General features: G+C 60.3%; 2 protein-coding genes and 1 long non-coding RNA gene across 3 annotated transcripts; all 3 read right to left on the reverse strand.

Moving 5' to 3' along the window:
• Window positions 1–2,220: 2,220 nt before the first annotated feature.
• Window positions 2,221–5,570, reverse strand: LOC141971661 (uncharacterized). Its single transcript, XR_012635302.1, has 4 exons — window positions 5,038–5,570; window positions 3,774–3,895; window positions 3,525–3,603; window positions 2,221–3,223 (listed from the first exon to the last, which is right to left on the reverse strand). It is a non-coding gene; the product is annotated as an uncharacterized LOC141971661 (long non-coding RNA).
• Window positions 5,571–7,812: 2,242 nt separating this feature from the next.
• CTSS (cathepsin S) lies at window positions 7,813–12,531 on the reverse strand. The gene is made up of 8 exons (XM_074929333.1): window positions 12,423–12,531; window positions 11,593–11,799; window positions 11,279–11,401; window positions 10,580–10,729; window positions 10,281–10,505; window positions 9,077–9,242; window positions 8,788–8,890; window positions 7,813–8,327 (listed from the first exon to the last, which is right to left on the reverse strand). The coding sequence occupies exons 2-8, from the start codon at window positions 11,716–11,718 to the stop codon at window positions 8,228–8,230; spliced, it is 993 nt and encodes a 330-aa protein (XP_074785434.1). The 5' UTR covers window positions 11,719–11,799; window positions 12,423–12,531; the 3' UTR covers window positions 7,813–8,227.
• A 3,764-nt stretch (window positions 12,532–16,295) lies between these two features.
• On the reverse strand, window positions 16,296–19,091 carry CTSK (cathepsin K). The gene is made up of 8 exons (XM_074929332.1): window positions 18,992–19,091; window positions 18,172–18,298; window positions 17,947–18,069; window positions 17,694–17,849; window positions 17,390–17,608; window positions 17,138–17,303; window positions 16,923–17,028; window positions 16,296–16,844 (listed from the first exon to the last, which is right to left on the reverse strand). The coding sequence occupies exons 1-8, from the start codon at window positions 18,997–18,999 to the stop codon at window positions 16,745–16,747; spliced, it is 1,005 nt and encodes a 334-aa protein (XP_074785433.1). The 5' UTR covers window positions 19,000–19,091; the 3' UTR covers window positions 16,296–16,744.
• Window positions 19,092–20,051: the final 960 nt, after the last annotated feature.

Consider the following 20,051-nt stretch of genomic DNA (forward strand, 5'->3'; position numbering starts at 1 on the left):
GCTCCCCCCCTTTGTCACAGGGCACCCCAAATTCAGCCTTGCTCCCCGTTTCTCTCCTCCCTCACCCATCAGCCGCAGCGCCGTGCTGGGCTGCAGGTGCCCTCAGCCCAGGAGAACCCTCTTATTTCCCACCCTGACGGTTTTTAGGGTCCAAGAACAGCCTTAGGGTCCCCCTCGGGGGAGTCCTTCCCGTGGGAGTGACGGATAATCCAGGCTGCAGCAACAGGCAGGAGCTGGGCGAGCCCAAAGCACCCCAGGGCTCCGTGCCTCAGTTTCCCCGTTGCCCAAGGGCAGGGATTTCCTTCCCCACGGCACAGAGGCATTTTTCCAACCTGCTGCTGGCTTGGGGCCGAGCTTTAAGCAGCTGATACGGGCGCAGGGAGCCGGTCGGGGTGCGGAGCAGGGCACCCACAAACTGCGATAAGGGCCGGGCCGGGTGGAGGTGACTCAGGCTGCTCCCGTGGGGCCGAACCCCCTCCGCTCCCCGCGGCCGTGGGGCCGAACCACAGCGGCTGCACGTCCACGCTCCGCACGGGAGCGCCGGGCCATGCCGGAAGGATTCACGCACCTTGGACAAACCCAGCACGTCCGGATCCAGGAGGGATTTCATTTCCTGGGAAAAGCCACGGCGAAACGAAGCAGCCGCAGACGGAGCAAACCGACCCCGCGCCAGAGTCACCTTCGAGCGAGAAACACCCCGGGGCGTTTCATCCCCATCTGCCACAAGTGACCTGGAGGTTTCGAAAAGCCTTCGGGGTGTCCCGGCACCGCTGTCACGTGAAGCTCCCGCTCAGCAGAAAATAAAGGAAAATAAATAAACTCCCTCTGGTCCCCGGTCCCCCACCCCGAGCCAGCCTGTCCCTTGGCACCGTCTCTCTGCTGGCTATTCCTCAGGCTAAAGATTCAGCCTGCGAGGGACGTGTTTGTTTGAAATAAACGGGTGGCTCCGGGGACCTTTGCGCAGCTTTCGGGAGAGCGGTGCCAGGAGGTGACGCCTACCTGGAGCACCCAGGTCCAGAGCTGGCACAGCTCGGCCCTGCCCTGTCCCGCGGGCAGAGAAACCGCAGGCCGGCTGCGGAACGAGCTCCAAAGGTTTTTTTCTGACACCGTCGGGATTTTAGTTGGACTAATATCCCGGGCTCGGGGTCAGGGAACGAGCCCTTTTCCCAGCTCCCGCGCTCGGTCTGGGGCTACCTGGGAGCTCGGCGGCCATTTCTCAAGCACCCGCAGGCGAGGAGAACCCGAGACACCAAAACACTCTCAGTATTTCCAGGAGTTGGCCCCTCCTCAGCAGGGTGATGGGGTGCAGGAGGCCCCAGCACAGGTGTCCTGGGGGCTCCCGTCCCGCTCCACGCGAGCTCACAGCTCCCGCTCGGCAGCTCTGCCATCACACACCAGTACCAGACACGTCCACGGCCAGTGTTTCCAGTGCCAGCACAATTCAAGGCTCAAAGACGAGCACGACCGTTAGAGAGACAACGCGACAAGTCCTTCCATCCGTCTCCCCTCAGAACCCCCCCAGCCTGCCCTCGGAAGCCCAAAGGGGAGCGCTGCCGGTCACGGGCATTAGTTACCTTCACCCCTTTCCGCCCGCAGATCCTGAGGGCGCAGCCGGGGCGGCTGCCAAGAGGCAGGAACCGTTCTGCAGCGGGAGCCTGGCGAGGAGATCTCCACGCTCGGGCACATCCGAGGGGGCCGCACCAGTCAGACCAGTTAGCACGAAGCCCCTGCACCCTTCAGAGGGAGTTTCTGGAGCGTCAAACGGCGACTGTCTCCCTAATCCCGCCGGTTGCGACACTCGCCAGGCGAAACAAAGGGTGCAACCGAAGGTTGGGGCGAGGGGGTGAGGAATCCCAGCTTGGAAACATTGTTCTGGTAACAAAGGCGCAGTGTTTGCCCCGGTACGGCCCGGGATTTCTATCCACCAACACAAAATTCTCGGCTGCCATCACCACGCCGGGCCCAACGCGCGGCCAGACCGGGGGTACGGTGCCACGGGACCCCGGCCCGAGCCACCACGGAGCCCCTGCCCGAACCTCGGGGCCAAACTCCGGCACCTCTCACCGCGTGTGGGTCCCCTGAGCCGAGGCATCGCTGCGCCGCTGCCTCCTCCAGAGGGGAAAAAAAAAAAAAAAACCAAACCACCACCACAAATCCATGCCCGACAGGCAGCCGCGCTATGATTTATTTACGGCGGTGAAAAGAAACCTTATACTAGTGCTGGGGGCTGTCAGGAAAGCTGGCGTGAGGTACCAGCCCTTCGCGGAGCAGAGGAGTGAACGCAGTAAGGCGCTTTCTGCTCCCCACGTGTTCCCTCTGCTCTCGTTCTTGCATTTATTTTACCGAGGGAGTAACGTGTGGATTTATTTTCCTGACTGTACGGCCTTTAGCCGCGTCTGGAGGCGGCCAGGTGCCTCCAGGACCTGCTGCTCAGAGAAAAGCAGGCTTCCCTCTGGTGTTTGCTTTATTACAAAGCCTCCAGTTCCTCAACAGAGCAACCGGGGGAAAAAAAAAAACCAAAACAAAACACTAAAAAAACCCCCAAAACCCAACCAACCGGACACACGGCGATTAACTGCTCACTGAAATACAACCAGGCTTCCCAAGCCGGGCTTAGCAAAGCTCAAAGGAGCCTCCCAAAGGGCTGTTATCAGCACCAGGCAGAGCTCCTTCCCACAGGTGTTTTGGCAAAGGTGGGCAGCACCCGAAAGAGGGCCCCCCCCCCCCGAGATTCACAGGGTTCAAGGAGACGGGGGGGGTCCGCGGGGGGCAGCACAGGCGCCAGAGGCCGCAGAGCTGCCCCCCCACCCCAAGCAGCCCCGCTGGGCGTTAACACCTTCGTGTCACGCTTCACCCCAGCTTATCCACAACAGGGCGAGGGGACTCTGCTCTCAACACGCAGTGGGGTTCGGCGGGGGGGCTTTTCGGTGTTTTTTCTTCTTTTTTTTTAAAAGGGAGGAGGCAACACACCGCTGCCGTCGAGGTGACAGGGCCGAAGCGCAGCCCTGGCAGCGTTTTTGCGGGCTGTTGCTGATCCAAACACACCCGCAGCCCCTCGTGGGTTAACGTCGGCTCCCTCCCGAGAGCTGGGGCCTGGCGCCATCCGGCTTTTGCTCGGTTCTTTTTGGTGCTGGGGGTGTCACAATTCCTCCTGCTGGAGTATCAGAGCAGCAGCATCCCGACCGAGGGCCGGGTCATGGCGCCAAAAAACGACCCGGTCCAGCTGGAAGGAGAAATTGTTAGAAAGAATTCAAAACAGACGACACGCAGCCGAGTTACAGCCATCAGATCTGTCACCCACAAAGCTTCTGGCCCAAATCCCACAGTGCCAGCCCCTTCACAGAGGTAGCTGGGATGGAAACTGCTATTTCTGTGATATTTCCTTCCGGACAGCAGGCACGGGTTAACTGCAATCCAGGCTGGAGTTTTTCAGGTGCCTGTAGTGCAAAGCCAACACAGGGGCACTGTGCTGGGCTGCACAATCACTGCAGTGTAATTTCAATTATTTATTGAAAGATACTTACACAAAGCGAGGCGAGACCCTCCTGTCAAACTCACGCCGAGCCTGTGTTCCTCCCTGCCCAGGAGCACTCCTGAAACAACCTGAAAAAGGGGAGGAGGAGGAGGATATATTTGCCACCGTCCCTTCCTGCAGCAGAGCACGGGCAGTGTGAGGTGCAGGGACATGCATCATCCTCTAACAAGCTCTGAGAGCGCGGGCAGGTGCGTCTGTTGGGCTACAGCTGCATAAAAAGTCAGACCAAATCACTCACCATCACCCATCCGCCCTCCTGTGCCGGGTACGTGACGGTGGCAGAGGTGAAGTTGAAGTAAGGAGCTTCGAGAGGCTGCAGAAGCACAGTGTGGGACACTTCAATCCCTCTGAGATCTGAAACTTAAGGAAAATAGTTGCATTTCATTAAGGGAAAGTAAGGAAATGGGGAAAGAGGAGAATTGAACCAGGTGGCCAACAGATCTCCTGTAGTTACAGCCAGGCAGCCCAGCCAAGGGGGATGCGGGCGCTCCTCCTTCCTCACAACACCCTGCCCAGGCTCCAGCACGCTGGAATCTCAGCGATGACTGAGGAGAGCAGAGCTACAGGACACTGGGGGGTAAGAACGAGCATTGCATGGGAGAAATTTCCACAAATGAGAATGCAGCGAGCGATCTGGAGCCACCCGATACTGAACATCACAGAGACGACGCCAAAAGCCTCCAGTGGGGAGAGAATCACCCCACAGGTCCGTGTCTAAAGCAGCACAAAGAAAGGGATAGGAGGGAAGTCTCAGATTTGGTATTCGACTCGCTGGGGGACTGTGCCAGAGGGGTGGCAGCTCCATCCTGACAATTAACAGCTGGAGGAACTGACTTTTGAAACTTAAAAAGGCACCAGGACGGGGAGTCAAGGTGTATTAAAAGGAAGAGGAAGGCAAAGCTGAGAGAAGCTGCAAATAAGACAGGAAACTGGATGTCAGAAAAACTCACGAAGCCAAGAAAGAGTGTTTGTGTGCCCGGGGAGGGGAACATCACAAGACAAAACACGAGGACCTGCGCCATGCTGGACAGCCAGCCCCCACGAGGGGAAAGCAGGAAAGAGCGAAAGCGAGGGGAAGGAAAAGGCAAATCGCAGGGTCGGACCTTCAAGCACCAGCTGTAAGCTCAGACTTACGGGGGAGCAAACAGCACACCACAGAGCTCAGGAAGAGTCTCCAACCCTGCAGACACACACACACACACAAAGATTCGCTCCTGGGATGTATGAGCCAAAGCTCTCCCGGAGCCAGCGGCGTAGCTGAGGTGCTGCAGAGGCCCATCCTCCACAGCACAACCCTTTAAGAGTGATTTGGAGGCCAGGAGCCCGGCCCCGTCCTCGCGGCGGGCCATGCAGAGCAGGGCAAACATAGCGAGAATCAGGAGCCTCATCTAGAAGCAAATAGAAAATGGAGGATTTTATTGCGAATAAAGGGAACGCGAATGGGACAACTAAAGGAGACAATCCAGGCCCTCCCAGGCAGCGGGACACCAACAGCTACGTACTTCACGGCGATGTTGATATCGCAGAGCGGGGGAAACGGCCCTTCAGGCACTTGTGCTCTTGCTGGAAGCGAACAGGCAGCGGCGCAGCAAAGCAGAACGGGAACCGGCCGCCTCCCCCCGCGAAGCCATGGCGAGGGGCGGCTGCCTGCGCCGCCTCTGACAGAACAGAGCTCGTTCCTCTCCCCATCGAAGTCCCTGTTCTTCCCAGAAAGCACTAGCCCTTATTTCCCAGCCACTGAGGGACTACCAACTCCTGCTGGCGGCCTTTCTCTCCGCCAAAGTCCCCGCTTCAGGACACATGTCTCTGAGCTGCCTCCCGGACACACCGGTGCCACTGTAGACACGCGGCGGCATCAGCCCCGCTCCCTCGGCCAGGGGACCCGTCCTTCCCCTCAGTATCCCCCTCCGCGCCGGCACTTCCACCCCAGGCTGCTCCCACGCAGCCCGGAGGGCTCCTGCAAACCAAAGACACCCCCGGTTCCACCGAGCGCTGCCTGCGGAGACCCGGGACCCGCGACACCCCCAGAGCTGCAGCAGCAGGGCCTGCCCGATCCCCCACAAAGCCCCCTCCCACAACACCCCCCTGGAACCTCTCCGACACCCACAGACCCCTCCCAGGGCTCCCCCCACAACTTCCTCTATTCCAGAACCCTCCGTCTGGTACCTCAAACCCGTCACAGCGCTTCCCCTGCCCCACAGACCCCCGAATCCCCCCCTCCGCAGACCCTCCCCTGCCCCACAACCCCCCCAGCTCTCCCCCTCCACACACTCTACCCCAGCGAGCCCAGTCCCACCCTCCACAGCTCTTCCCCTGCCCCACAGAGCCCCCTCCCCTCCCTACGGCCCCCCCCAGGCCGCTCCTCGCCATCTCCGCCCCGTTGCCCGGCAACACCGAGTCAGGGCAGCGCCACCGGAAGTCCCGAGGACCGGAAGTGGCCGCAGGGCACGCTGGGAAATGTAGTTCCGTCCCACTCACGGTGGGGGCGCACGGGGACTCCGCGCATGCGCAGAGCGCGCCTCGCTCTTTTTTTTTTCCCCCCTCCACGGTATGTGGGGGGGGCGTTGACCTGCAGAACTGTCTGCAAACGCCACTTTTAATTAAAAATGTAATTAAATTAATGTAATTATTTAAAAAATTTAATTCCACTTTACCAGGGCCTGCAGGGGGCCCTGCTGCCCTCCAGAGAGCTCTGAGGCCTTCACTCGGCTTGTAAGGGACCCTGCTGCCCCCCCCCGGGAGCTTTGAGATCTTTGCTGTGGCTTTTCAAAGCGGTTTTGGGGTGAGGGCGAGGGGTTTTGAGAGAGAAAGCGAAGACCCCCTGCGTTTGGGCGGGGGGGGGGGGGGGGGGGGGCTGCTGAGGAGAGGTGGCTGCGGCAAAACGCTTTCAGCCCTGGGCGCGCTCCTGTGGGAGCCACCGCCGAGGGGCCGCGTTGGCCCTGGCTCTGGCCTTGGGTTAAAAGTTTTAGAGGGGCTCAAAGGCCGAGTCAGGGGTCCCAGACAGAGTGAAAAGCCCACCGAGTCCTCTGGGGCGCCAGGAAAGCCCGAGGATGGTTTGTGAGGGAACTCGAAGGGTCCTGAGGCCCTTACAGAAACGAAAGAAAGCTTGGGGGAGAAATGAGGGGCGTGAGGAGGGATCTGAGCGGGGAACATCACGTTCTCCTAGGGCGAGGGCCTGCGTAAATCATCCTAATTCGTCCTCTGAGCACCCCCAAGCCCTCCCCAAGCCTCCAGAACACCCCAGAGCTCCCAAGGCCATCCCAGTAACCCCACTGAGCTCTCAAGCACATCCCAAAGCTCTTCAGGCCCCCCCAGGAACCACTCAGGACCCTCCCAGTGCCACCTACACCCACCGGTGAGAACCCTCCCCACACCCCCGACACCCTCCCAGAGCCCCCCAGTTTGTATCTTTGCGTTAACTCAAAATAGTCTTTTTTACTTCGTTGAACGAGTGTCTCGGGCCCATCAGCTCTTTGCTGGTTGGTGTTTTTGCTGAAGGCACGATGGGCTTTGAGCCCTTTTCAGTGGCTTCCGTGCTTGGAAAGGAGATTCTTCAGTCGAAAGGGTTTTATTTGTGAGCAACGCTGCGGCAAAAGAGTTTAAAAAAAACCCAACAATAAGCTGTCTAGTTCGCTTCAAAGGCCAAAAATATGCGATAATTGTGGCAGGTGACGTGAACATTCTCAAATGTCGCCTCGCAGATGGAGGCTTGTTCAATTCCCCCCGCTCCCCCAAGGTGGCAGTGGCACCTCAGGCCTGCACAGCGCCCAGCTCAATATGAAAGTGATTCTCGATGGAATTTTTGCCTCCGAAACGAATAATTTTTCAAAGCCTATAGTAAATACATCAATTTAAAGAAAACGGGCCGATGAACTTGAGGTCTCGCCATGAAAACCTTTTTCCCTGCAGCACTGGTTTTGCCGTCCCTGTTGGAAACAAGTCCTGTGTTGGATGCCGGGTTCTGGTGTGTGGGTGCGGTGGCAGCTGAAGTGCCAGTGACAGCGTTTATATTTCATCATCATCATCATCATCACGAGAACTCACATCAACGTGAACCCACGGCTATCAGCTACTTCCTCTCCCCACACTTTTGGCAGTGGTGCAGTGGCCCGTATCCTCCATTCCAAAATTATAAACGTTTGGAGAGAAACTTCATTTGTGGAGAGGTTTTGTGAGGGGTCCTTACACGGGGGAGCAGTGCTGGGCGAGCAGACACCAGCTGGAACTCCATCTGCCACCCATTCCTGCCTCCAGAGACCAAATATCAGGTTTTTGGGCAGCAAAACTGATCTTTTATTTCTTTCAAAGGATATCTGCAATTGCATCAACATTGCACAGAGATCAAATCATATCCGTGGCATCGTAGCAGTACTCAGTGCTAAACTGGAGAGAGGAAAACGTGACTCAAACTGTAGATGATCTTTGTTATAATTGTAGTTACCACAATTTTGCTCGGAAAAAAACCCAACACAACTTTTTTTCCCCAAAAAAGAAGTCGCTAGGCGCCTGTAAATCATATTCCAAAATCCTCCCACGCAAAGGGCTCCCTCCCAGCCTGTCACACAAGCGGATCTAACAGAAGGACATTGCCCACAGAGCCAAAAAACGATTCTTGGTCAGTCGATCCATGCGAGCGTAGCGTCAGGGGTTTAACTGCAGCCTCAGGAGTCCTCCCGGACGCGCAGGGTCCGTCTATACCAGCGGGTAAGAGGCGTAACTGGCGATCCCGCAGTGGTTCGCGTGGTTCCTCGCCATGCGGATGTAGCCCTCCTCGCCAAAACTCACGCCCCAGCTTTTGGGACAGGAGACAAACAAGCAGAGATGAGCGAAATTAAATTCCTTTTTCGGTAAGTGAAGCGGCAGCTTAATCACTGTCACAACACCAAAGCGTTTTCGTTAACTGCTTCGTGGGATTTCTAATCCCCGATTCGGTTACGACAACACTCATGAACATAAAGGGAACTTAAGGTGGGTGTAAGTGTATTTTAAATGCATTTAAAGTTCCTTCACACTGCTGGGACGGCGTAAACGTGCTTTGACATGGCTAAGCAGGACTCCTCAGGGAGTAGTTTAAGGGCCGATAGCAACTCTCCATGCTGTAACAACCCCCATTGCACAAGCGCCCAACTGGTCTTCCTCTCGTCTGTGTAAATATCGGTCATTATAAAACAGTGAGGATGCCAGTTTGAGCAGTGGGAGAGCCCACCCCTACCGAGCGCGAGCGTACGGACAGCAAGAGTTCGTGCCTTCACCTGTTTTTCACAAGCCAGTAATCCTTATCGTTCAGGGTGCCGTAGCCAACCACGAGCACTGCGTGATTCACCTCCTGGGTGCACCGGGGGTCATCGTACACACCTGGAAAAAAAGGAGTTTGGGAAGGTGTCATCAGACCACAAGAGTCTTTGAGTCAAGGTCAACCTTCGGCAGAGTCACTTCATCCAGGGCTTAAGCCCCAACTTGCCAAATTCCACCAAATTTCATAAGCTTGATGCGGAGAAAGACACAGAAGACTGTGAAGAGCTCCAGAGTAGGAGGACGTACCTGACCTGTACAAGAAGAAGGTGGGCTGGGTGGCGTCAATGGCGACGGAGACGGGTCCGATGTTGGCTACAGCATCTTTCAGGGCGGCTTCGTCGGCGTAGGGGAGCTCGATGTACTTGGAGCAAGTGGCGGCTCGCGTGGAAGCGTCGTATTGGCACGTCCCGTTCTGGTGGGAACAAGAGGGAGTTGAGGAGCGTGAGGGATCCACCAGGAACATCTCAAGACTTTCGGGTGTTTTCCGTCAGCCCTCTTTTACCCTGTGCTAACCCCCTTCGTCACTTTTCTGTGAGCACCATTTTTCTACACAAAAGATGGCTGGAAGGACCTGAAAAGACTTCCCCACACCAAGATTTGCCAAACTATTGCAACAGAATTCTCTGCCTTTTTTTCTAGAAACCTCTGATGACAATACCTCTACCACTTCCCTAGAGAAACTGTCCTTGCTTCCTCATCCTTGCTCCTCCTCATGTTTAACCTAAATTCCTTCTATCGTAAATTAAGCCCGATGGCTTCTCAGTCTCCCTCTGGACACAGGGAACAGCGTCTTTTGTCTCTGGAGCTGCCTTATGCATGTTTGAAGATTTGTATTCCACCTCTCTTTCTTGGACCGAGCTGCTGGTGCGTTGACCTGTTTCCACAGACCCTGTTTTCAAGACACCAGGTCGTTTCAGGGCATCTCTTGTCTCTGGCCATCAAGACTCTCAGCATTAGGATCTTTATTTTCTTACGGCTCTTTCCTTATGACCTTGCAGCGGTCACACAGCATCTGTTACAGGCAACTTTTCAACAAACAATCGTCTAAACCTCATTCACCGGAAACCTCTGCCCACTGAAATGGTAGAAATACCAATATCCCGTTTTTCAACTACAGAAGATGAGAATAGGACCCAGGACTCCTGTCCCATTTTTCCTTTCCGTGTAGTACGTTGCCTCATAATTTATGTAGGACAGAAACATGTAGAGATTCTGGCTCCCAGTCCAGGCATTCACCCAAGAGAAAAAAAGAATTCCAAAGGTCCTTTCCCTGGCTTTGAAAGAATCAGCTGCAAAGACGACACGAGACTGGTAGAAACCAAGACAGAGGGAAATTAGTGGGAGAGGAGGAGAAAAGTGCCTGCACGGGAGAGCAGAACGAATGGCCCTGCTGCTCCACACACGCGTGTTTTTCTGCAGCTTTCCCGTGCTGTTGGGGTCTGTCACCTACCTGAGCCGTGTAGGGGTAGGACTCGTCCGAGTCAATCCCTTGGTTGTCGATGATGTACTGGAAAGCGCCGGTTATGTAACCTCCGCTGCAGCCCTTGTTCCCGTACATCATGGAGCAGTCAACGAGGTTCTGGGTGCTCAGGGACACCAGCTTCCCCGTCTTCAGCTTCACCTGGGCCTCGAGGGCTCCCACGGCGCTGAACGCCCAGCACGACCCACAGGCGCCCTGCCAAAGCCCCAGAGACGCTCAGCCCGAGCCCGAGCCCGAGACGCGAAGAGGCGCAGAGAGAGTTTCCAAACCTGGTTCTTCACGTCCGTGACACATCCCTTCTCCCTCCAGTCCACCGTGGCCGGGAGTTGGCTGCCGGGCTGCGGTCGGTACGTGGAGGTCTGGTTTGGCCGAGGGACAACGTTGAGTCCGGTCAACAAAGCTGCCACTTCTTCCCTGGTCTGGGGGGAAAAGAAAATCCCAGCTCATGATGTCCTTGTCTTGGATGCATCTTACACTGGGCGTGCTGGAAGTGGAGGGTCATTTCCCTTGAACAGTCTGAGCAGCAAGAATTAGGTTTGTGGAGTCCTTGGTTTTATTTTTGACACTTATTGTCTTGCCATTCATTGGAAAGGGCAAGAAAAAGAAGATACGGAGCGTAACTCCAGCACCAGAACCCTCTCGAAGCTGATGTCTTTCGCTGAACAACACCCCAACCTTGGGACAGAGGGATGATTTGCAAATATATAATGACCAGGCCCAGGTCTGGGCCTCCCTAATGCTGCATGAAGGAGTCGTTTCCTCACACCACATTGCCTCATGCCGCTGGGTTGGGCACAGGAATGTCTGAGCAGTTTGTCCCCGGCTGCTGGAGTCCCAGAGGGGGTGAGCTGAGAGGGGTGGTTGGGAGTTCCCCCCCACCTAACCCACTGCTACGCCTTGTGAAATCAACCTCGCGGGTGATTAGAGATGAAGACAACCCCCTTCTCAGCAGCGTGGCCGGCACCTACCATGTCTGCGAGGTGGTTCATGCCCAGCTGGTAGGAGTGCAGCCCCAGGGACTGCTCCAGATTGTGCAGCGTCACCAGTCGCAGGTTCCTCTCCCACGTCGCGCGTCGGTCCCCTTCCTCTTTCTGAAAGCAAACGCGGCTTCGTGACGTGTAGCCGCGGCCCCCGCGGCCATTTCATCCCGTTTTATCCCACAGAAGGTCGTGGGGAGCCCCTGCCGAGCCAGCCCCGGGGAGCAGCCGTGCTGCGGAGCGCTGCCGGCTCCTCTCCCCCCACGGCAGCACCCCGAGCTGCCCCCACCCCGGCACAGCCCTACCTCGTGGCTGTACTCCTTGTCGTAGGTTTTCTTCCAGAGCTGCCAGTGCCAGTCCAGCGTGGGGTCGGGGTGTCCCAGCGCCGCCGCCAGCGCGGCCAGGAAGGCGACGGGAACCAGCAGCTTCATCCCGCTCGGCTGGGGCCGGGGCGTCGCACACGGGACGCAGGCTGGGAGCCGCGGGCTCAGACCCGGAGCCGTGCTTGACCCCTTAGTGACAAATCCGGTTGGGTGAGGGAGGCCCAGCGGTGATGACAGCCCTGACCTGCGCTCCCTGGCATGCCCTGCGCTGCCCTTCTGCACCGGCTGATGCCCGACACCTCCCGTCCGGCCTGCCCAGACAAGCACCCGGCAGCGGCGCTGCCTCGCCCCCTGCCCCTGCCAGGTGGGGGGACAAATCCTGCCCCGCACTCGGGAGCTTCCCTCGGTGGGAAAAGCAGTGCTGGAGGAGCCAACCCCTGCCCTGCCCGCGCCGACGCCGAGAGGCCGGGACGCATCCAGACACGCGCCTCGTCTGGCGGTTCCGCCCTGCCCGAGAAACCCTCCCCGAAGGCGGTTTGCACGTCGCCTGGTCAAGCAGCTGTTTTGACCAACGCGTGTTTTCCAGCACCTTGAAAAACAAACAGCAAAAAAAAAAAATCCTGTTTTTATCCAACCGATGTCCACCAGCTCCTGAGGACGGGCTGCTACCTACAGTTCAACTACCCAGAGAGGGCTTGGAGGAGATTAGAGATAAAATGGAGTCAGAGTCAACATAAAAAAATATTGTCCCTTCAGTTTTACTTCCTCAAAGCTCCCAGCGGGGTGTTAAAACACAAAAGAACCCAACGTACCTGGAAAAGCTTCTGATGGTGGGTACCTGCAGCGCGTGTCTACGGGCTGGGGGGACACCGGGGACAAATCCAGCACATCCCCACCTCCGGGACACCCCGGACCTCTGGCACACGGCGCCTGCGACTCGTCAGACAAATCACGAGTCAGGAAATGAGGAAATGCTCTGATTTCATTTTCACTTAGCTGGGAACAGGCCTTGCTGTGCTGGTCATGGGCTGGTCTGAAGCAGGAGCCTCCATCTCATCAGAAAATGATGGTGGAGGAGAAAGTTTCCTTTTCCCAGCACCCCAAAAATTAGTGTCGAGGCTCTCACGGTGGTTTATGAGGCTCATGGGGCCGGTGGGCCGGAGCGGGGCTCGCGCTCCTCTCACAGGTTCTTTACATTTTCATGACTTGATGCTGAGCTAAGAGACAGGATGAGGTCAAGCACGGAGCCTTGCTACTGGTTTGAACTGGGTAGAATCCCATCCCACCGCCGCAGTGTACCCACCAGACCAAAGCCATCCCTTAGAAAAAAAGGGGAAGCGCGGGTGGAAAGACGAGGTTTCGATACGGTCACGGGATGGAGGTGAGCTGGTCACCCTGATCCCACGGGCAGCAGGAGACACATTCCCAGTGCAAACAGGATGAAAACGCAGCCAGGAAAGTCTCCAGCTGCCTGGAAATCCCGCTCCAGCCTCTCCTCGGGGCATCTTCTGGGTCCCCATGCAGGGCAGGAGGGTGCATTTGGGCATTTCTCCCCACTACAAAGTACCATGGGACAAAAAATGGCTGCAAGAAACCACCAGGGGAAGGGAAGGGAAGGGAAGGGAAGGGAAGGGAAGGGAAGGGAAGGGAAGGGAAGGGAAGGGAAGGGAAGGGAAGGGAAGGGAAGGGAAGGGAAGGGAAGGGAAGGGAAGGGGAGACAGAGGAGAGGAGAGGAGAGGAGAGGAGAGGAGAGGAGAGGAGAGGAGAGGAGAGGAGAGGAGAGGAGAGGAGAGGAGAGGAGAGGAGAGGAGAGGAGAGGAAAGAGAGAGAAGAGAAGAGAAGAGAAGAGAAGAGAAGAGAAGAGAAGAGAAGAGAAGAGAAGAGAAGAGAAGAGAAGAGAAGAGAAGAGAAGAGAAGAGAAGAGAAGAGAAGAGAAGAGAAGAGAAGAGAAGAGAAGAGAAGAGAAGAGAAGAGGAGAAGAATCTCAAGAGCTTTGAAAACACAGCTGAGTCATTTTCTCTAAAGCTGCCCGAGATTGCGGGAGTTCGCAATGACAACCGCGCACCTTCCACCTCAAGAGCTGGAATAATTCCTGACAGATTATCCCTCGGGGAGGGCGGCAGAGCCGCTCACACTTGGTGGCCAACTGCCGTCGCTCCCGATTTCTGCTCCTCTCTGGAGACGCGACGGGATCCCCCACGCCGGGGCTCCGCGGGGCGAGCGGCGGCACCCCGAGGGCTGGTCCCAGGGCAGGGCACCCCCCGGGTCTGGGGGAGCCCCGGGGTCTGGGGGAGCCCCGGAGCCGGCAGCCCCGCGGGGCCTCCGCGGTCCCTCGCCGGGCGGGTCGAGCCCGGGGTGCCAGAATGCGCACCCCGACTTTTGGAGGGAGAAAGAAGCAAAAATTAGACAACAGGAGGTCGCTGCCTCCTGCCGTACCAGCCCTCACCCTCACTTTTTTCTCCCTTTTTATTTTTACCTTTTTTTTCCAACTCGTGCTTCCTCCCCAGCAGCCACAGGAATAGCCAAATTCGCATCTTTTACCCCAAAAGGCTGAACCTCCTGACTGCTTCCCTGCCACTAACTCAGCAGGGGGGGGCGGGCAGAGGAAAATCACTTATTTTCTCTGTGCTGGAGTGAGTCAAAACCGACAGGGAAATACCAGACAGAGGTGAAGGAATTAGTTTTGTAGATCAAATTTTTTTTTTCTTTTCGTTTAAAATCCCACCGAGGCCAGAGATGAGAGACAGAGGAGGAAACGGGTGGGTTTTAGCCCAGCTCTGATGTGAGGATAAAGGAGCTTTGTTGACAGAACTGCCCACAGCTGGGATTTTTTTTTTCGTTGTTGTTGTTTTTAAAAAAGATAATGGTTTTCAGCCGCCGAACGCAGCTCTGCTGACAGGGCAGGTTTTGTTTCCCGGAGATGCGTCTGTCTGAGCGGAGCCGTTCCAGCTCGACGCTCTGTTTCTCCTTGTTCTGCATTTTACAGGGTGAGAAGCTTCTCCACCGTCGCGCCGGGACGCAAGGGGCAGCGCGAGGCTCGAGGCTCTGCCCCCAAACTCCCCAAACCAAACCAGCTCAGCTTCTCCCTCTCCGAGAAGCGCCAGCCCTTCGCGCTGACTCAGCACCCGGGGAATGTTGGAAACCTTGGAGTTTCCCCGCAGAGCAGAAATCCCATTTTCGAGCCGGCACCGAGGAGTCGGGTTTTGGGTGACGTCCGTCGACTGGGGTTGGCAGGGTTCGTCGGGGGCCCGCGTGATGGAGCTGAGCCCTGGCCGGCCCTCGGGGGAGCTGCTGGCGCCTCGCCAGCGCCTCGCCGGCACCTCCGGCAGCCTCCAGGGTGCCGCGCTGGAAGCAGAAGCTGCTCAGCCTCGCTGGACCTGGTTTTGACCAGCCAGAAGTCGTCGCCATCCGAGGAGCCGTGGCCGAGGAGGGGCACGACGTGATTCACCCCCCGAGAGGCGCTCGGGTCGCGGGAGCTCCCCGGAGGGTTTGGAAAGAGCCTTTGGCCACCTTCCCCTCAGCCGCTGCCCAGCTGGGGATTCAGTTCCCTCTTCGGGCGGCGCCGCCAAGCGCCTGGTGCCCAGATCGAGGGCGACACCAGCCAAATGCAGGTCAAAGGTGAAATAATTTATATACACGTATGGCAGCGCCGGACCCCGATCTGGGGGTTTTGCGGCCCCACCGATTCCCAACCCCAGCCCGTCCTTGGCCAGGAGCTGCTCCGCGGCCCCAGCGACGCGGGGCCTGACCCTTTCCGCGCGCACACCCGCAGGAAAAAAAAAAAATCTCTCGGAAGGAAACTTTGCGCATCCCCAGGTATTCCCTCTGCCAGCTTCCGTCCCCATCGCTGCGGCCGCTCGCGAGGAACAGCAGCAGCCGAGGGGGACACGCCGAGGAGGCAGAGCTGGACCCTGTCCCCCAGCTGAGCGCAGAAGGGTCGTTTCTCCGCGTTCTCCACCCAGAAATGACCGCAGGGACGAGTCTCCCCTGCCCGCCAGGAGCCCCGCTCGGCCTCGGGGCGGCACAGGGCCCTGAGGAGGTTCCTGCAGCCGGTGGGGGAGGAAGTGCCCCCGAATCACTGATTTTCTCACAGCGTGCTGGGTTCGAGCGACCCCGATGGCCTGGCGGAACCCGACGCATCAGCCAGCGCCCCTCATCCTCCGACACCCCGCCAGGCCCTTCGCCCCCCACGTCTCGGAAAAAGAAACTGATTTTTAAGTGTCCAAACTTTTTTTTTGGCGTGGGTTTCTAAAGCAAAGCTCACCTTCCCGTCAGGGCTCGCCCCGAGCTTTGCCGCAGTCACTTTTCAATTCGTTTCATGAACAGGAACGTTTGGATTTGGGGTTTTGGGGAGACGAAGGGTTTTGGCTGCAAAACGTCCCCCGGCCCTGGCACCTCCGTTTGCCCCCAGGGCGGTGGCACTGCCCCCCCCTTCCTTCACCGGTCCGCTTTCTTCCTCCTCAGCCCCCCCCCCCGCGTTATTTCTTCAGCCTGTTTCTGGGGTCCTGCAGAACCAGCTGGGATTTTGCAAAAACTCCCCAGCAGCACCTTCCTCCCCGCTCGCTCCGCACTCGGCCGCGTTTCGCCGTCGGCTCCCGCCCCCTTGGCAAAGGGAAGGATTTTCCCCCCCCACCGTCCCGTGACGAGGCCCTCACAGCCCAGAGCGAACCAGCCGGAGCTTTTATTCCCAACGGGGTTTATTTTAAAAATAAAACCGTGTCGTTCTCTGCAGCCCCCACTGGGATACGGGCTGGGGGGAGAGAGCCCCGCGCGGGGTTTCCTTCCCCGGAGGCAGAGCCCAGGACCCGTTCGCACAAGCGTCTCCGGACCGATCGGACCCTCCAGAGCCCGGCGCCGAGGGTCAGCGCCCGCGGGAGCAGGACCCGGCCCGGGCGGTGCCGGACGGCCAAGGAGTCCCGGGAGAACAGAGCTGGGGGGCTCGTGGCACCGTTCATCCGCAGCCGGGGGGGGGGTCTCTCCCTGACTCCGTGGGAGATTTCTCATGAAGAGCCAAAGATCCCCCCCCCCGGCGCGGCGTCAGCGTTGGAGATCGGGAGCGAAAAGGCCGAGTTTGGACACGGGGAAGCGGGGGAGGGCGGCTGGAGGCGTCGGGGGGGGCGCGTGCGGGCGGCGCTCACATCTTGGGGAAGCTGGCGAGGTTGGCGACGCCGCAGGCGTTGTTCATGTTACGGGCCAGCAGGACGTAGCCCTTGTTGCCCCACTCCTCGCCCCAGCTGTGGGGAGAAAAGGCCGAGGCTGAGCCCGCGGCAGAGCCCGGCCCGGCGAGGAGCAGCCGCGCCGTCCCGCCGTACCTGTTCTTGATGATCCAGTGCTTGGTGCCCTTCTGCGAGCCGTAGCCCACGGCCAGCACCGCGTGGTTGATGTTCTCGGCGTTGCAGCTCTCGTCGTAGTACACCCCTGGGGGGGGGGGAAGCAGGATGGGCGGTTACGTGCCGGATAAACCCCTTGGCCGTGCCTCAGTTTCCCCGAGCGGGCAGCAGAGGGGTCCCCCCGCGCGGGCCCTCACCCCGGCTGTAGAACTGGAAGGAGGGCAGGCTGGCGTCAATGCCCACCGAGACGGGCCCGATCCTGGCCACGGCCCTTTTCAAAGCCTTCTCGTTGCCTTCGGGGATTTCCCGGTAGCCGCGGCACTTGGCCGCCTTCCCGGTGGGGCTGTACATGCAGCTCTCGTCCTGCGGCGGCCCGGCGAGGTCAAGGTGTCAGCAGGGGGAGAGGGGGGAGCAGAGGGAGGCCTCACCCCCCCTCCCCGGCCCCAGACCTGGCCGATGTAGGGGTAAGCGTCCTCCGAGTCGATGCCGCGGTTCTGCCGGACGTACTCGAAGGCGTTGGTCATGTACCCGCCGCCGCAGCCGTCGTTGTTGGCCACACAGTCCACCAGGTTCTGGGGGCTGAGGGACAGCAGCTTCCCCGTCCTGCGCTTCAGCTGCCCCTCCAGCGCCCCCACCGAGCTGAAAGCCCAGCACGAGCCGCACTGGCCCTGCGGGGACACGGCGGGTGACGCCGGGGTGACGCCGGGGTGACGCCGGGGTGGCCGGCCCCGCTCCGGGCGCCCCCGGGGTTACCTGGTTTTTGACGGGTGTCACGTAGCCTTTCCTCCGCCAGTCCACGGCGGCCGGGGCTCTCTCGCTCCAGTCGGGGACGTAGAGGGTCTCGTTGCGCCGGGGGCGGCCGCGAGGCACCTTCAAGCCCGTCATCATCCTCACCACCTCCTCGCTGGTCTGGGGAAGGAGCCCGCCGTGGGTGGGTGCAGCCCTGGGGCACCCAAGGGTGCTGGGTCCCCTCTGTCCGTCCCGCGCCCCCCGCGCTGAGGCTCACCATGTCACCCAGGTGGTTCATGGCCAGCTCGAAGGTGCGGAGGCCCAGCGCGTGCTCCAGGTTGTGGCTGTTGATGTATTTGAGGTTCTTCTCCCAGATCAGCCGCCGCGTCGCCTCGTCCGCCTGCGCCGCGGGGACGTCAGGGCGAGGGGGGGCTGCACCCACTGCCCCCCCGCTCCCCGCGACACCCCCAGGGACCCCCAGCTGCCCCCCTCCCCGCCGTACCTCCCCGTTGTACTGCTTGCGGTGGGTTTTCTTCCACAGGTCCCACTGGGCGTCCAGCTCCCGCTCGGGGCGCAGCTGGGCCAGCGCCGCGGGGACCAGCAGGGCCACCAGCGTGGGCCACCACATCCTGGGGATGGCACGGGGACGGAGCCTGGGAGGGTGGAGGGGGACGGGACCCCCCCGGGGCTATAGGGGACAAGGACCCGCCACCCCCCAACGTGTGGGGCTATAGGGGCCAGGACCCCACACCCATCCCATTCCCAGGCCCCCCACGCACCCCGGTAATGAGCTGGGGGGGGACTGGGACCCCCCCACACACCCTGGGAATGGGCTGGGGGAGACCAGAACCCCGCACCCAGCCCGTGTCCCGGCCGTGGGACCAGCAGCCGCCCCCCACACCCCGGTTTTAGGGCCAGGACCCCCCCTGCCCGCCCCGTTTCGGGGCAGGACCCCCCCCCGCGGGCAGCCCCGGCGCCCGTTACCCCCCGCTGGCCCTTTTCCAGCCGTGCGGACACCGAGTTTGGGAGCGCAGGGAGCGGGGGGGTGCAGGCGGGGGGGCACCCACGCACCTTCCCCCTCCTTTACTTTACCCCGAGCCCCCAGCACCCCCCTTCTCCCCCCGGGGCGAGCCCCCAGCCCCGCTCCATGCTCCGCGCCGCATTTTCCCCTTTCGCACCTCCCGGTGCCCCGACGCTGCCACACGGGACCCCATCTCCTCCCGCTCCCCCCCCCCAGTCCCGCTGGGATCCATTTTCCTGGGGAAAAAGCCCCCCCCCGCCAGCCCCAGCGGCCCCCCCGGGTCCCCCCCCGCCCCGCTCACCCCGACATGGTGCTGGCGGGCGGCGCGGCGGGGCCGGGGGTGCGGGCGGGGGCCGCGGCCGCGGCTCTTTTATGCCGCTGGATTGAGGAAGTCGAGCGGCGGCTGGAAAATGTTGGCAGCGGCCGGGGTCGAGGGGGGGGGACCGGGGGGGGGCGGGCGGAGGGAGGGAGGCGGCGGGGAGGGGGCGCGGCGGCGGCTCCCCCCGGTTCACGCGGTGCTGCGGGGCAGAGCGGAGTCAGCCCCGGCTGGGGGGGCTGCGGATCCTGCCCCCGGGGACGCCCCTGCTCCAGGCACCCCCCCCCCCGCCCCAGCACCGCATCTTGGGGACCCCCTCCTGCCCCCCGGCGACCCCCCCTTGCCCTGAGGACCCCCCCCTCCCTACACCTCACCCCGGGGACCCCCTTCTCATCCCAACGTCCTGCCCCGGGGTCACCCCCTGTCCCGCACCCGAGGGGCTCTTTGTGTTCCCGGGATCCCCCCCCCGGTCCCCCCCCAACCCCAGGAGGGCTGAGCACCCCCTCGCTTCGGGAGAGGCAGGATTAACCCCCCCCCCCCGCAGCAACTCGGGGGCCTGGAGCAGACCCCCAATCCCCCCTGTTCCCCCCCAGCCCAGCGCCCCTTCCCCTGCCCCCCCCCCGGCAGTGCAGGATTCGGCCCCCCCCGCCTTGGGCCCGGTTTTGGGGGGGCCCAGGCTTAGCCCCGAGGGCAGACGGTGCTTTCTGCTGTGACTGGCGCCGCGTCACGAGTCAGAAAACCTTGTTCATGGCCCGGAAGGTCCCGGTGGCATCAGTCCCCCCCTCGGGGGACGCCCGGCTGGGGACAACATCATCATCCTCATCATCATCATCGTCATCGTCATCCTCCTCCTCCTCCTCCTCCTCCTCGCCATCCAGCGGGCCGGAGGGGCCCCAGGCGCAAGGGGCAGAGTTAAGGGGATGGGGGCAGCGCCGAGGCCCAGATCCAGGCTGGAGCCGCCTCCAAACTGCGCCCACGTCACCCCAAACCCGTGGGGGGGTCCCCAGGCAGAGGGACCCGCCCCCCCCCCCCCCGGGTGAGCTTC

The sequence above is a fragment of the Athene noctua genome, chromosome 29 (genome assembly GCF_965140245.1).
Source record: "Athene noctua chromosome 29, bAthNoc1.hap1.1, whole genome shotgun sequence".
NCBI lineage: Eukaryota > Metazoa > Chordata > Aves > Strigiformes > Strigidae > Athene > Athene noctua.